The sequence below is a fragment of the Lontra canadensis genome, unplaced genomic scaffold (assembly GCF_010015895.1).
Source record: "Lontra canadensis isolate GAN:19392208 unplaced genomic scaffold, GSC_riverotter_1.0 scaffold87, whole genome shotgun sequence".
Classification (NCBI taxonomy): Eukaryota; Metazoa; Chordata; class Mammalia; order Carnivora; family Mustelidae; genus Lontra; species Lontra canadensis.
The window spans coordinates 709,447-724,933 of NW_022631081.1; the positions used below are offsets into that span (position 1 = coordinate 709,447).

The following is a 15,487-nucleotide window of genomic DNA, read 5'->3' on the forward strand; positions in this document are numbered from 1 at the left end:
GGGGGTCTCAGAGGCCCTGACTCCCAGAGGTGGGAAGAGAAGCCCAGGACTCTGGCCTCCATCGGGGATCAGGGCTCCCCAGTGATCTTGGATTTTCCACCAGGTCCGCTTACCGGCCGTTGGAGGTGCTGAGGACTCCAGGGGTCTTTTCTGGCTCTTGGACGAGGAGGTCCGGGTGGAGAGCTCCAGTGACAGCGTGGTGCTGGAGCGTCTCTGTGCGGCCTTTGAGAAGAAAGGTGCTGGGGCCGAAGGTAAGGGAGTCAGGCTTAAGGACTCAGGGAGAAGGGTGCTGCGTCCAGCCTGGGAGTTGGAATCTGTTCTTATCTGCTGCAGAGAAAGCTCTGACAAGGTTTGTATGGGGGGGATAGTGGGGGGGGGGTTTCTGAGTGCACAGATGTCTGTGCACATGCCTGTATGTGCTTTCATTCATTTATCAGTGAATGAAATTTATCAGTCAATTAATCAATAATCAATTATTTACCAATCAATCAATCATCGATCAGTGATCGGTGTGGTCAGCAAATGTGTTGACTGGCTACTGTGTGCCGGGCACCGTGCTACGCAGTGGCGAGCCAGCCGGGGGAGGATGTAGGGAGAGCGTGGACAAGCTAACAGAGGAGCCTGGGTTTGACCCCAAGACGACAGACCCTGGTGCTTGATGGCGCGTCAGGCAGACCAAATTCCTGCAGAAGCCAGGGGGTCTGGGGGAGAGGCGTGCAGACAAATGTGCCAGAGAAGAGGAGACACTGTGTAGGACAGCAAAGTCAGAGATGTTGCCTAGGCTCAGACCACTGGAGGCCCCGCTTGTGGGCCACACACACAAAAAACATTAGCCTCAATCCTAGAGCTCTGAGAAGCCATGAAGAACTCTATGTGGCAGGAAGTAAGGTCAGATTCATGTTTCGAAAGTTCCTGCAGGCAGCAGTATGGAAGGCAGTCTGGGAGGTGAGAGAGGAGCTGGGCAGACTCTGAGGGTATGAACCCAGGGCAACTGGCCTTGGGCTGAACTGGGGAGGGAGCATCGAGAGGAGAGATGGAGACATCCGGATGGAACCACGAGGTCAGAGGTGCTGGACTCTGACTTTGGAATTTGGCTTCATGCAGCTCCAAGTTCAAGTCTGGCTATCCATGCGTCACCGAGGGCAACTCTAAGCAAACCTTGAATAGCCCCAGGGGGAGTGCTTACATGAAGAGGATGGAGGGGGGTCACCCCTGCCTCCCTTTCACCAGGATTTCTGTGATAGTCATTGGGGGAGAGATTATCAGCTTGGTTATTGGCCGTGGAGTGTCATGAGTGCCGATCGATGAGCACAGGGCTGTTGATGGCGATGAAGACTGTTTTCCCTGGTACTTAAGGGGTTGGAAGAAAGCTGTCCGTTCTCCACACTTGGCTCTGGGCTCAGAGCTTCATGTATGCTGTTTCATTGAATCCTGTCACCGGTCTGGTGGCTGGTGTTCTTACCCCCCAGGGTGAGGACCCTGAGCTCCAGAGAGATGCTTGTAGAGAGGTCTGAGATCCCCCAGAGGGAGTCAGCAGACAGATACAAAGCAATCTCTGTCCGCAACAGAATCTCTTATGACCCCGCGTCCCCGACTCCACCCAGATGCCCAGAGGCTTCTCTGGAAGGCAGATGGGCTCTGAGATCTTCCACCCCCACAACCATGTGACTCATTCAGCAGTGTTTCCAGAGCCCCTCACATGTGGCAGCCACTGTCCTGGGCCAGGAGATCCATCCCGAACAAGACAGATATCTCTGCCTCCCTGGGGTGGACATTCTAGCAGAGGAGATGGAAGATAAAATGAAGAAATCCGTAAAAAGGTTGAGGACCACAGTTCTGGTTGAGATCATGCAGGAATCCAGGTTGGCAGAGACAAGGGCCCAGCGGTCAGCTCTGGGACATTCCAATGTCAAGGCCCAGGGATGAGGCCAGTGACCAGGAAAGGCAACCGAGGAGGGGTGGCCGGGGTAATCCTTTGGTGTTCGGCTGTGCACAAATACAGAGGGGGTGGCTTAGGAAGGAAGCCATAGGCAGAGGGAGGGTGAGGCGTGGCTGAGAAGTGGCTAATGATTTGGTCGCATGGGTCACTGACAACCAAGATGAGTACCATTTCGATGGAATATTTGGGGCAAACGTCCACCTGGAGTAGTGTACGGGAAACTGGGAGAATATTTGGCAGAAGACGCATGACAGCTCTCTTTGCCGTGGTCCGCTGGGCAGGTAATGGCAAAAGCCTATACCCCAAAGGGACTTGCCAAGGCTTCCGTCCGGGACGTCCACAGAGCCTTCCTGCACTCTCATCAGGACCCGATTTTCTGAGCAGAAACAGTGGCAGCATCCGAGGGCTCTGGCCGTTCTCCCTGGCACAGGCTCAGAGCACCAGTACCCAAGTTCATCCTAGAGGATTTGGCCCAGGGCTGACTTTGCCAGGCACAGCGCTTTTAGGGGTCCATACAAATGTTTTAATTTCTGCAAAAAAGCAGCAGAAGAAAAAATCCACTCTCAGGTCAAATATGATATATATGTATACACGTATGTGTGCGTACATGCACATGTATGTGTATGTGTACATATGTGTGTATGTATGTTCTGGGCTGAGTATCCCACCTCAAATCCACAGGGTAGTTCTGGCCTCCAGGAGTTCAGAATGTGACTTCTGGGAAGTCACCTCCCCTGTTTGTAAAATGGTAATAATGGTGACACCTGCTTCAGGGGGCTTGTGTGAGGACGGATGATGCCTTGTGAAAAATAATGACCTCTCCAGCCCGCACCCCCTTCTCTCTTCTCCTGCTTTTCCGGTCTCCCCTGCAGCCCTCCAGACGGAATGCACCTGTCCTCACAGGAACGTCAGCTCATGAGGGCAGGGGCCTGGCCACTCCTCTCCCCTCTGCCCCACAATGACCCTGGCCTGGAGAAGGCTCCAGTACATCCTTGATGCAGAATAGATGAATATGGCAAAACCCCATGATCCAGAAGCAAATGAGATGGTTTCTCCAACAGAATGTTTTCTGGATCCTGACTTTTAGGCAGGTGACCCAGAGGAGGCTCAGAAGGAGAAGGCAACAGGGGTGTGTGATTGGGGCTGGAGGGGATCTGGGGAGAGACATCTGTGGTCCCCTCTTCTCCTCCTGTGAGGCCCGACTTGCCAATTCCAGACACCTTGAGCAGGGTGGTCTGAAGCTATCCATTCCCGGAGGGAGACTTTGATGTCCTTTGTCCTGGCCCGACAGAGATAGACCCATTAAATCAGATATTTCGGTTAAAAAAAAAAAAAGATGTTTTGTCTGTGGGGCTTTCTGATTAGCTCTGAGTTAATGAGAATGTTCAGTCAGGCAAAACACGGGGGGCTTTCTGGAGAACCCAGTGCTTTGCTGTTACGTCTCTGCTAAGTATCTTTGCTGGGCTGGCGGGCAGCTCGCATGGGGCCCAGGCTCAGTGGACAGTCAGGCGACAGGCATCTGCAAAGCAGATGTAGAGGGTGGTTGCTGGGGGTGCAGGGGCCCCAGAAGCCCCTACCCCTGTCTGGGGGTGTCAGGCTCTTGGGAGAGGTGATGGTACAGAGTCTCGAGAGGGGTGTAGTGGGTCCGACTCTGTCTTCAAGCTGTTTCCATGGGCTCCTGAGATCAAATGAAGCCTATGAAATGCTTGGATGAACAAAACTGGTGGAAACCACCTCCGAAAGAGGAGGGTGAGAGGGCTGAGCAGAGCCCCTGGGAGCCTGGGAGTGGTCTCCTGAGGCTGTTCCTGGGACATAGGATGCCTCCGTGCGTTAGGCCAGCACTGGGGAGGAGCATGGGCTTCGGACCAGCAGACCTATGTCCTCATCCTGGCTCTGTCCTTGTGTACTGTGCCGCTTCAGCCAAGCGGGCTCATCTCTGAACCTCAGTGTCACCTTCTAGAAAACCAGCCCAGCGATGCTCACTTCAGAGACCAGAGTGGGATCTCATGACCTCATGCGTGGCCATGTGTCCAGCAGAGGCTGGCTGGGGCTTAGTCCACATGGACGTCCTTTCTTCTCTCTTGCCTTTGGTCTCCCCTCTCCAAATGCTCTTGGGATCTTCACTCAAAGCCTGGCTCTGTGCTTGCTGTGAGACGTAAAGATGCGTAAACACAGTTGCTGCCCTCAAGCCACTTCCAGTCCATGCAAGGAGGCGGCCATGTAAACAGATAGCACGGACATCCTACAGGCAGCGTGGATGGACGCACCAGAGTGAGGCGGCCGCTTTGTTCCCTTGCTTTTGTTGGAAGGCGGCCCCCTGATGGCAGGGACCGTGGGCTCCGAAGGCCTCACAGAAGTGCTAGATGAAGGGATACGTCACTTCACTAGAAGTGTTCCTTGCTGATAACTTCGGTCAGCCCTAGGTCTTGACCACAGTGGACCTCCAAGAGACTACACACCCTACAGCACCCACATCACTCACGCATCAGAAGCCCTCAGACTCCCAGATGGAGTTTGCTGCGTACGGAATTCTGAGAAATGTGGCTTTCTCGTTTCCTTGCTCCCTGCAGCAGAGAGGTGGCAAATTGCGTGGGAGGGAAGGACTCAGGACCCTAGAATGTGCTGGGGCGTTGACAGTAGGAAGATGGGAACTCATAGAAATTCAGAAGACAGACAGGAACCGAAACAATACTACCGCTCCTGAGAGTAATTGGTCTGGGACCATTACTCAACCGGAGAGCATCTCTGCGATTAGAGTGATTGATTATTTACTAGGATTCCTCTCTTCCCTCCTCCCTTCCTTCCCTCCATCCCACCCTCCTTCCATCCCTCCCTCCCTTCTTTCCTCCCTTCCTCCTTCTCTTCTTTTCCTTTCTTACTTTCCCTCCCTCCCTCCCTCCCTTGCTTCTTATCTTCCCCTCCCTCCTTCCCTCCCTCCTCTTTCCCTCCCTCCCTCTCTCCCTCCCTTCCTTCCACAAGCACTTCAGGGATTCCATTCATGTACCAGGCACCATGCTGGTGTTAGGAATATGGACACGAAGGCTTTGTGGCCCCAGACACTGGCACAAGGTTAAATGTAAGAAAAGGTTGTGACACCCACTAGGGCTTACTGAGTGACAACCAAGGCCCAGGCACTATGCTAATGTATTTCACGCACATTATGTCCTTTAAGTTTTGTGCCACCGCTGGGAGGTATGTATAATTCACAGTTTACAGAGGAAGAGACTGATGGTCAGAGACTGAAGAGGCTTGACCCCTGCCACAGAACAGTAAGTCGTAGTGGTAGGATTTGAACACAGGCCCGCTCTCGCTCCTCCAAACCCCTTCCTTTCTCCCACCCTGTCCCTTGCAGTCAAGCGTGTGTCAGCATCTCCCAAGAGTGTGCTGTGTGTTTATTCGGTTGGTACCATTCAAGACAATTTTCGGTGGCACGCCAATATTTTCAAAATGCGTAATGATTATGTTTTTATTTCCATGACTATCAGAAAATACAGTGTGCACACCCAACCTGCCATGCAATGCTTCTTTATAAAGGGACTTACCTGTTTATAAATGTGTGTTGATTTAAACAAATAGTAAGTAACAACCCAGGCAGTATGCAGGTATGGCAAAAAATCATGATGATTGTGCGCACTGATGGTATGTGGGGAGAAGAGGTATCTTGTGTTTAAGAAAGCAAGGAGGATTTGAGTCAGTGTTGGAAAGAACGCACAGACATGCGTACAGAGGAGAGGGGTGGGTGCCCAGAACTGTGATCTTTGGCTCTCTGGAAACATACTTAAGTGGAAAAAAATGTGTTTTTAGTGATGCCAAGCGATCGCAGAGTGTCTCCCACACCCTACACCCCAACACTCACATGCTATGTCTGCTTTCAGGGATCTCTGCCTTTCGGTCCTGTGAGCAGCCCCTGCAGTTCAAGATCTTCCACCAGCTGGGCCAGGACCCCGTCCGCTATGACCTTGCGGGCTGGCTCCACAGGGCCAAGCCCAACCTCTCGGCCCTGGACGCCCCTCAGGTGCTGCAGCAGTCCAGAAGGTGAGCCCGGCTGACGGGGATTGGGTCCGGCCTCCCCACTGGGGCCATGCCGTCCCAATAACTCGGTGACGGAGGGTCTGTCCAGCAGCCCCGTCCCCAAGATCCGATGGGACCCTGGGGCTGGTACAGGACAAAGGCCAGAAAGCCAAGACTTCTTCCTTTGGCTGCTTGCCTTTCATTAAGTAGCTGGGAGATGATGTGACTGGAACGATTTTATGGACATTCTAGAACTAGGGGGGGTCATAAAACAGAAGCAATAATGTTTTGTGGTGTTAAAAAAAAAAAAAGCACACCGCCTTCCCTGATGGCCCTGCTCAGAAAATGCTGGCGGCAAGGGTGGCTTGCGGGCCACAGTTACTGGAAATGCTTCTGTGGGTGTGTGTCTGTACCCGCAAGCTTGTAGGCTGATCCTCCCAGCTTCGCTGCTGGAACCCTGCAGGGGCAGAGCTAGGACACCAGAGAGAAGCCGAGGGCACCAGGGAGGTGCTGGGGGGGTGGGGTGGGGTGCCGGAAGAGGGAGGTGATCCCTACTGACCACCCATGGCAGTGTGCCCTACGTCAGGATAAACGCCTGCTAAGTATCTTCTTAATCCTTACAACAACACTGCCTCCTTAGCCCCATTACACAGATGAGAAAACTGAGGCCCCAGCCGGTAAAGTGGCCCTCCTTTGATCACACAGCCAAAGAGCGGCAGGACTGGGATCGACTTGAGTCTGTATATGTGGTCCTTGCAGAAGTTCTCAGCCCACGATGGTGCAGGAGGGTTCAAGGGCATGCAGCTCCTGAAGGGAGAGCACGCTGGGGGGTGGGGCTGAAGGAAGGTCCATGAGCATGGAGGGCCAGGGGACCTGAGTGAGGTCCCAGCCTTGCCCCTCCCCACCTGGGTGACTGTGGGCAGTCACTGTTTCTCCTTTGGGTTTGTTTGCTTGTTTGGCCTCCTTCCCCATAAAAGAAGCCTGTGTTGGACCAGGCTGCATGATCCGGCGAATACTACACTGCTTTGGAGTCAGGCAAATGTTCAACTTCTGCTTTCACAGCTTTTAAGCTGCACGATGTGGGCCTCAGTTTCACAGTCGGAGAAATGGGAGGTTCTGGTGGCATAACATAGCTGAGGGCTTATGAAGGAGCCTCTTCTGCCTGTACTAGGGGGTGGTGCCCACCTCCTCCGGGGCCCTGACCTGCCCTCTCAGAACTCCTGCTTCCAGGGGTGGGGGGTGGAGCTCCCCCAGGTCTGCCCCAGCTTTTCATTTCAATACCAGTGTAGTCAAGCCATTGTGAATCTTTGCCCTCTGCCAGGAATTTAACCACCCCAAATACCTTTGGATCCTTTGGACGAAGATCCTTACTAGTTTGGATAGTCTGAGGAGGCATAGAGGGCGGCAGATAGTAGGGCTGCAGGGCTGGGGCTGGGGCTTGGCCTGGATGGCAGACAGTGATAGAAATTGCCTACGTGCTTTCACTGGAGGGGAGAGGGCTGATGGGACCCGGGAGGCCCGCGAGGCCTTCTCTGGGTCCCAGCCCTGTCCAAGGGCACCGCAGGACCTCCGTGGAGTTCTTCGTCCTTATTGGCCCAAACAAGAAGGCAAGGCATCTCAGATTTCTCAGAAGAGACACTTGGGGAGCCTTGGCCCTATAGCTGTGTGTTACAGGGGTGCCGAGGGAAGGCCCTGTCTGCCGCTGGGCATCAGGCCGGCACTTCACGGATGCTAGCTTGCAGGGCCAGAAACTGCCTCTTCAGCCTGTGAGTTGTTCGTTCTCGCATGAAATGTGTGGCATAAGCACCTACTGTGTGCTGGGCCTGCTCTAGAGAGAACCCAGGTGCCTTTGCTCCCTAAGCGAGCACAGGCTCGGTGGGATTCCCCCAGGCCCATCAGTAACGACTGACATCCAGTAGGTCTTTTCACTGTTCTTGCTGCTGGAAAATCAGGGGAGGGAGGAGCCTGGAGAAAGAAGCTGGTGTTCGCCACCAAGCAAAGGCTTGTCTGGCAGAAGGGACTGAGGGTTAAAGTGTGGTATCTGGTAGGTGTGATAGAAGAGGAAGGTTCAGGAAGCAGGTTCGTAAGTAGCAAGGTGGGGCCCATTCCCCGTGAGCCCCTAAAGTCCCTTTCTCCTTCCCCTCCTCCCCGCCAGGGAGGAGCTGAGGAGTCTGTTCCAGTCCCGGGCCAAGCTGCCCCCCGTGTGCCGGGCTGTGGCCGGCCTGGAGGGCACCTCCCAGCAGGCCTTGCAGAGGAGCTGCGTGGTGAGGAGGGCATTTGCCAGCAGCTTGGCCGCCGTGAAGAGGAAAGCCCCGTGCTCCCAGATCAAGCTACAGATGGTAAGCGGGAGCCCTGTCCCAGCCGTAGCCAGTGCCCTCCTCCAGGATGAGTTAGCAACCCGCATCTGCCACTCCCCTCCTCAGCGAGCCTGGAGGGGCAGGTTTCACACTGTGCTCTGCAGAGGAGGGAGCTGAGGTTCAGGGCAGCAAAGAGACGTCCTCCATCAAGTCCCTGATCTATCCACATCCGGGACCAAAGCCTGGGCTGCTCTGCGTTGCCTTGGGCAGCTGTGGGAGGTTCCTAGGATCCTGACCCCGGTGACAAATACCCCAGCTGATCCAGTCCCCCCTGCCTTCCTCAGCTCTCAGATGCCTTATTTTCATCACAAGGCTCTCCCTGGGGGAGGGCAGCAGGGTCTAGCACTGGCTGGAAACAGGTGACCCAGACACAGCCATCCAGTAACAAATGAGGGCGCTGTGACTGGTCAGTGGTCAGGCTGAGTCCAGAAGGTGGACCACGGGAAGAGCAAGTTTTGAAAAAGACCTCACAATTTATTCTACAGGAAAAGCCTATAGGCCTGGGTCCTGGGTTCTAGCTCCGCCTCTTCTGGGAGGGGTCTGTGGGACCTGGGGCCCTCAGTCTCCCCATCTGTTACAAGGGCTGTTATAAAGTTCCCCTTTTCCTCTTGAGTGTGAACCAGGCTGTAGATAGGCGATCCTTGGCATAGAACTTGGGGACCCCCAGAGATGCCGAGGCTAGGCTGAGTGAATGCTAGGGGAGTGTCTCTGTCCATCATACCCCAGGGCAGCGGGCCTTGACCCCGTCTCCTTTTGGTCCTAGGACGCGTTGACCAGCGTGATCAGACGGTCTCAGTTATACTTCGTCCACTGCCTTGTGGTGGCGAACGGGGGCGGGCAGGGATCTCTGACCCCATTGCAGCCTGGCGGAGATAAGCCAGGGACAGGTGAGCCCCTGCCCTTGGACATCCCAGCGCTGAGGGTGCAGCTTGCCGGCTCCCACATCCTGGAGTCACTGCGTCTGCACAGGACAGGTAAGAGACAGCCAGGGAGTGAGCACCTGGTGTCTGAGTCCTTGACAAGCTTGCAAACTGGTAGTAGCCAAGGGACGGGAGTGTTATGTGCTACATGCCTCAGCTTTCCACGCAGCGTCCTATTTTTCTGTAAAATAATGAGCCCGTGAAAGGGAAGCTGTGGTTACAGATGGGAAAAAGGAAGCTCCGAGAGGTGGAAGGACATGCTCAAGGTCACACCGTGGTCGGGGCAGGGCAGAGCCAAAGCCCATCTTATCTCCTGAGTGACATGTGCGCTCCTGGAAAGCTCGGGCTATGTCTGGCCCACCTTCCTTTCAAAGGCAGGTGTCCAGGGAGCTTGTATGTGGGGATGGAGAGTGAGATTCCCACGGTGACAATACCTTGGTCTTCAAGATGCTCAGCCTGGTTTGAGAACTCAGGCGGGAACACGTGACAGGGACACGCGTTGCCATCTGGGGATGCAAGAATTCCCAGATGCCTAGAGGAGGGAGCTCCGTGCTTTCCCTGGGGAGACCAGGGCAAGCCTCCAGGAGGAGGTAACCTCTTACTTGGGTCATGATACAGAGTAAGCAGCTGGCGTCTGGGAGGTAGAATGTGAGGCAGGCAGCTCAGCATATGCAAAGGCCCAGAGGCAGGGAAGAGCTTGGATTTTCCAGGGACTGGGGTTCAAGATGCACAGGGCACTTGTGGCTGATAAGGCAGGCCACACACATTTGGAGGTTTGGTTTTCAGTGGGTTGAGGTGAGGGGGTTAGCCGGGGGAAGATGGGCATTGAATCAGAGGAATGAAATCTTTAGGTCTCTATTTTAGAAAGCAAGTGCCTGAGCTGTCCATATAGCTCATCTCAAGAGCTGAGTTTGTGCTGAATCCTTCCGATTCTTTTCTGCCTCTTGGACCCCAGAGGGTGCTGCGTGGATTCCCCTTTCTGACATTAGAAACGGCCCAGGCATGGTCTCTGCGGAGGATGGGGTGGCTAGGGCTGGTGGGGAGCCTGGCAAGCTGAGCACCTGTTCGTTGAACTTCTCTGTGGTCAACTTCGCCTGGCCATGGCCCCTTCTCCCACTGCATTAATAGCCAGCACCCGGAGCATCAGGAATTTGACAGAGAAGCTGGAAGCAGCTGGAAGCAAAGGAGAGACCCTCACTTTTCTGAGCGTCTCATTGATTTTTTTCCCTCCTGCTTGCATGACCACAGGCGAGGGGTGACAGATAATGTCACAGAAGAGCAGAATGGTCACAATCGTGCCCAATTGATTCTGTTCTGGCTGGCTGGCAGGAGGAACTGGGCCTTTGCAGACACTCTGGACTACCGGTTAGAACCCCCGTGTGCCTGCCTGGGCCGGCCGTCCCCATCATCTCAGCCTTGGGTCCTCACTGCGGTGTCTGCCCTCTGCCTTCCCAGTGCAGTCTGCCTGGGGCAGGGCGAAATTTTCCAACCACATAAAGATTTGATGTCTCACCATAGCACTTTCCACTGTCTGCCTCCGAGGCCTGGTCAGTTCCTCATTTTTTTCCCGCTCCAAGTGTCTCCTGTCTCTTTTATGCTGTATAAGAGAAATGTATGTGTGCACACAGATACACGCACCTATCCAAAATTTATGAATTTGAATCACACACATGTCATGTCTCTGTGTGTGTATCCAAGTGCACACATGACACACGTGTACATGCAGAGTACTGAATGTCTACGACATGCTGGCACAGCATTAAGACATCTACTGACTGATGTCATTCTTATAGAGCCCTTAGCCCAGTGCCTGGCATATAGCAAATTTTTTTAAAAAACCTTTGAAATAATCCAGTGCGACATTTCCCACACGCAGCCTGGTGGGCGGGTCAGACCCTGGAGCTGGTCGGCTTGGGCGTAGCTGTGGCCGGCCCCGGGCAAGTTCCTCGATGATGCTTCTCTTTCGGCCCTAATTGCTCAGGTCCCAGGGAGCTGACGGGCAACTTGATGAGTTAGTAAGAGACCAACATAGAAGAGTTGGCCAGATTTGGGAAAGCCTCAGTGCGTGTTAGTGTCTTATACACACCCGTCATTGGATTCAATCCTTATGGTGGCCCTGTGACCAGATCCTGTTATTCTCAGCTGATATTAGTGAAGAACTTGAACCTCAACGAGCTGGGGTCATTCATGACGGGTCAGAGGGCTCGTAAGAGCAGAAATGGGATGGGATCCCGGATCAGTCTGATCCAAATGGGCATGCTTGTGACCTCCCAGTCCCCGTCTCTGAGTGGTCAGCCTCCTGGGGACCTGGCCTGAGGTTTCTTCCTCCAGGAAGTCTTCCTGGACTCACCACACACGTACCCACCACCATCACTCTGCCTCATGGTTCATGCATTTGGGCTTCTTGCGAAGTCTCAAAGTGGGGTCAGATTTTGCCAGACCTTCTCTACCATCTCCCATCTGGCCAATGAAGGGGTCTTTTTGAGGCCCCCTTGCATCCAGGACCAAGTCCAAACCTTGAGGCCTGGAATTTGACTTCATGTTTCTTTGAGATCGGGTCGCTGCTCGTCTTTGACTTTATTGTTGGCTACTCTCTACTGGATGACTGTCTGGGTCTGAACCACAGCCAGGGGAGTTACTATCCATACCACTTTGGGCTAGGTGACTTGAACTCTCTGGGCCTTAATTTGCACATCTATAAAATGGGTCCAATGATGGAGGCCCCTCAGTGTCTTTGATGCAAGAAAGTTGTTAATCTAGCGTCTGGTGCACAGAAGTGTTCACTAAATGCTGTTTTTTGCTATGACCAAGGAGACAGCTTTGGTTTCCGCTCTCTGGCCCCCTCTGTCTTCCACACCCAATCCTGTGGCAGATCGCTTATGGCTCCTTCAGAGGCCTGCTCTAATGTCACCTCTCGGGAGCTTTCTAGAAGGGTACACGTGTCCATCCTACATGCTAGATTTAAAACAAACAAACAAACAAACAAACAAACCTTTGAAAATACCCAATGCAGCCTATCCATGTAGCCTGTGGGGTGGTCATAAATGGTGGACAAAAAAAATTGTTTCCCATTGTCTCCCATCCAAGTACTAACCAGGCCCGACCCTGCTTAGCTTCCAAGATCAGACGAGATCGGGCGCATTCAGGGTGGTATGGCCGTAGACTGTTTCCCATTGTCAAAGAAGTTTTCAGCAAAGCCGATCTGGCATCTTCCCTCAGCGGTCCAAGGAGACTTTTGACATTGGCACGCAGTGTGACCCTCCAGGGGCAGATGAGAGTGCTGCTTTTTCACATGTTCAGTGGAGCATTTTATAGGGTTTGGGTACTGGGGAACACATTTGTAAAATGCTGATTGAACCCAATCTGTTAAGTTGACAAGTGGGGAAACTGAGGCCCCAAGAAGTGAGTCTACCCAGCAAGTTCACTGACAGGCTGGGAACAGGGCAGGGGCTGCCTGCGAGTCCAGGACCCGGGCTGGTCGTCTCACTTGGACTCCTTGTTCTTCTGCTTGCTCTGGCCCTGGCCCCACCTCCCCTCCCACCAGGCTACGCTGACCACATGGGGCTCCCTCAGTTCCGCCGGCGATTCCAGGTGCTGGACCCTGTCCTCATGAAGAAGCTCATGTTGGTCTCCGAGAGGATAGACGAGAGGAAGGTATGTGGGACAAGAGAGGGTGCGGGGCCCTGGGTGCTTCTGTTCCAGAGGGATTGCCCCGGAGGGGCATCTGGACCAGCAGGGATCAGAGACCTGGGCCTTGGGGGCAAAAGTGAGGGCGGAATGAGGTTTGTCTCAGGCCCCTGCTCCAGACTGCACCCCCCTGCATTGTCACTTAGGGATGACCTCCTGAAGCCCTGCGTGAGGAAGTGTGGGAGGACACTATTAAGGCCATGAGAAGAGCGCATGCACACTAGAAGGGCCCTAAGCCAGATGAAAAGCCACACTTTCCAAAAGGAGTTCCACTCAGCACCAGAACCCCAGGGTAGTCTATGAAAAGAGAACTTCAGTCCCCAGTATTCAGGAAGTATTTCACACCAGAGCCCCCCAATCTTAGAGAATCATCATGAATGTTGCCTCAGGACCTTTGTACCAGCTCTTCCCTCTGTCTGGAGCACTCTTGACTGGTGCCATCTTGCTATTCAGATGCTGGCTCAGAGCTCCTCACATCATCCTGTTCTAATGTGCATGTAGCCCTTCCCTCCTCTGAAATTGTGTTAATTTCTTACACGCTTTCTGGCTTAGAGCAAGAGCTCAATAAATTGTCCATTGAATGAATGAATGAATGAACGAATGAATGAATACAAATGCATCACTTTATATTTCTGCCCCCATGTGTCTCCTTTCCCCAACTCCACCATAAACTCCCATGGCTAGGACCTTGTCTTTACGCTAGTGTCAAGCCATCGATAGATATTTTTGCTAAGAATGGCCACTGGACAGTTGATGATCACAGAGCCCTTTAGAATTTGCAAAAGCCTGCCTCCTCCTGACAATCCTGTAAACCGAGAGCCATTGTGTCCCTCTTCCAGATGAGAAAATGGAACCTCAGGGACATGAACACAGCCAAGCATTTGTGGGTTTTGTCTGTGAACCCATGTTTGTGGCTTCCAGGGGGGCAGCTGAGAGAGCAGGGCTCCAGAGTCAAACAGGGCCACCATTCGCTCCCGACTGGGGCTGCGTGAACGTAAGCGAGCTATGGCATCTTTCTGCCTCAGTCTTCTCCTCTGTAAAGTGGGCAAGACAATAATGCCTCCCTGTAGAGAGTGTTTTGAGGATTACATGCAGTGGTGGAGTTCATGGGCTGGGCATGGGGCTACATCACAAGGGTTCAGTGTACATGAACTATCACCATCATCATGAACGTCAGTACTGGATCGGGACCCTCTTGCAAGACCAGAGGGATGGCAACTGAGCCACACAGACCTCATGTTCACAACCCCATTGAGACTCCACCTGCAGGGGAGTGTGCCCCCATGTGTCTGAGATCATCAGCACTGGAACCCTCAGTTGGGTGGTCACAAGGTGAGAAGAGTAAATGGAGTCCCAATTCTTAGGTCCTTTATGGCTTTTTGCTGTGGTAGAGACCAGGGCACAGGTCCCTTTCTGCCGACAAGGCAGGGCCTTCTACGTAGCCCTCCTAACTCACCATAGGGAGGGGACATCAGACCCGACTGGTGTGGTGCAGGGAAATCCCCTCCCTTGGTGGCAGCCCCTTTAGAAAGTCCTGAAGCTGCTGGGCTTGATGCCACCAGCCAGTCTGTACTAATCTTCATGTGGGGTTCCTTGTCCTTGGTCATGCCCTACTTGATCCGTGTTCCGAGCATCTGGAATGGAGCCATGGAAAAGGTCTTACACTCTTCTGCAGTCAAAAACAGCCCCGATGTGGGGTGTGGGGGAGTTTTCTGCGGGGGCAATAGGTAGAGCATATGGTAGCATGCTATTCTGGACGACTCAGCGGTCCTCTATTGTAGCCAAACCGAAACCACCTCCATACGCATGCTGGAGGGCCTCAGAAAATGGAAAATTACAAGTGGAATGGACTTGGTTGGGAGTTTTCACCACTTCTCATTCTCTTTTTATTTGCTCACAAATTTCATTTGCTACAGCATAGAATTTTGGTAGCAACAAAAGGAAACACCACCCAGCCTCTTATGAAAAAGCTGATAAATATTCATTTGCCAGGCAGCGTGATACACCATGAATTATACATGAACACGTGCTTGGGTGGGCAAACTGTCAGCTTCTGTGTGCAAAGCAGTTAAGACCTCAGGATTTCCAAAGACAAGTTTGACAGCGAGGAAAGGTCAATATGGTCATCAGACACTAGATGGCAGCAGAGAGAATTCATTAGCAGGGTGTGAAAGGGGCCCTGATGAGGTCCCCTGTGGGTCTAATATGTGGCACCCCCATGGGACTCTTTCCTAACAATGGGCACTCATTTGGTGGGCACCTGCTGGATTCTTTGTGTCCCTTGAACAAAAAGAGCACATGCCTTGTACCACGTATGCGCAAACTCATCGCAACACAGGCACGGGGTGAAAAAATTTCAGATGCTTTGCCTGAAATAGACCTCAAAAGATAGAGTCTTCCCACTCTGGGAATTATCCCCATTTTGCAGCAGAGGCAACTGAGGCCATCACCGCCCAGCCAGGTACTGATGGAGCTGGGATTTGAACCCGGGCTTTCAGATTCTGCACGCAAGACTTGCTTTCTTTTTTTCTTTATTTTGACTATTGTAGCCCAGTACACACGGCATCAAATTT

The 15,487-nt window shown here is 53.2% G+C and overlaps 1 protein-coding gene across 1 annotated transcript in view; it reads left to right on the forward strand.

Annotated features, from left to right (window-relative positions):
• The window catches only part of MYO18B (myosin XVIIIB), a 248,035-nt gene that overhangs the window by 71,509 nt on the left and 161,039 nt on the right, over positions 1–15,487 (forward strand). The window contains exons 17-21 of the mRNA XM_032883267.1: positions 104–251; positions 5,815–5,974; positions 8,106–8,289; positions 9,071–9,281; positions 12,772–12,881. Coding sequence (XP_032739158.1) covers positions 104–251; positions 5,815–5,974; positions 8,106–8,289; positions 9,071–9,281; positions 12,772–12,881 — 813 coding nt within the window. The remainder of the gene's footprint in view (positions 1–103; positions 252–5,814; positions 5,975–8,105; positions 8,290–9,070; positions 9,282–12,771; positions 12,882–15,487) is intronic.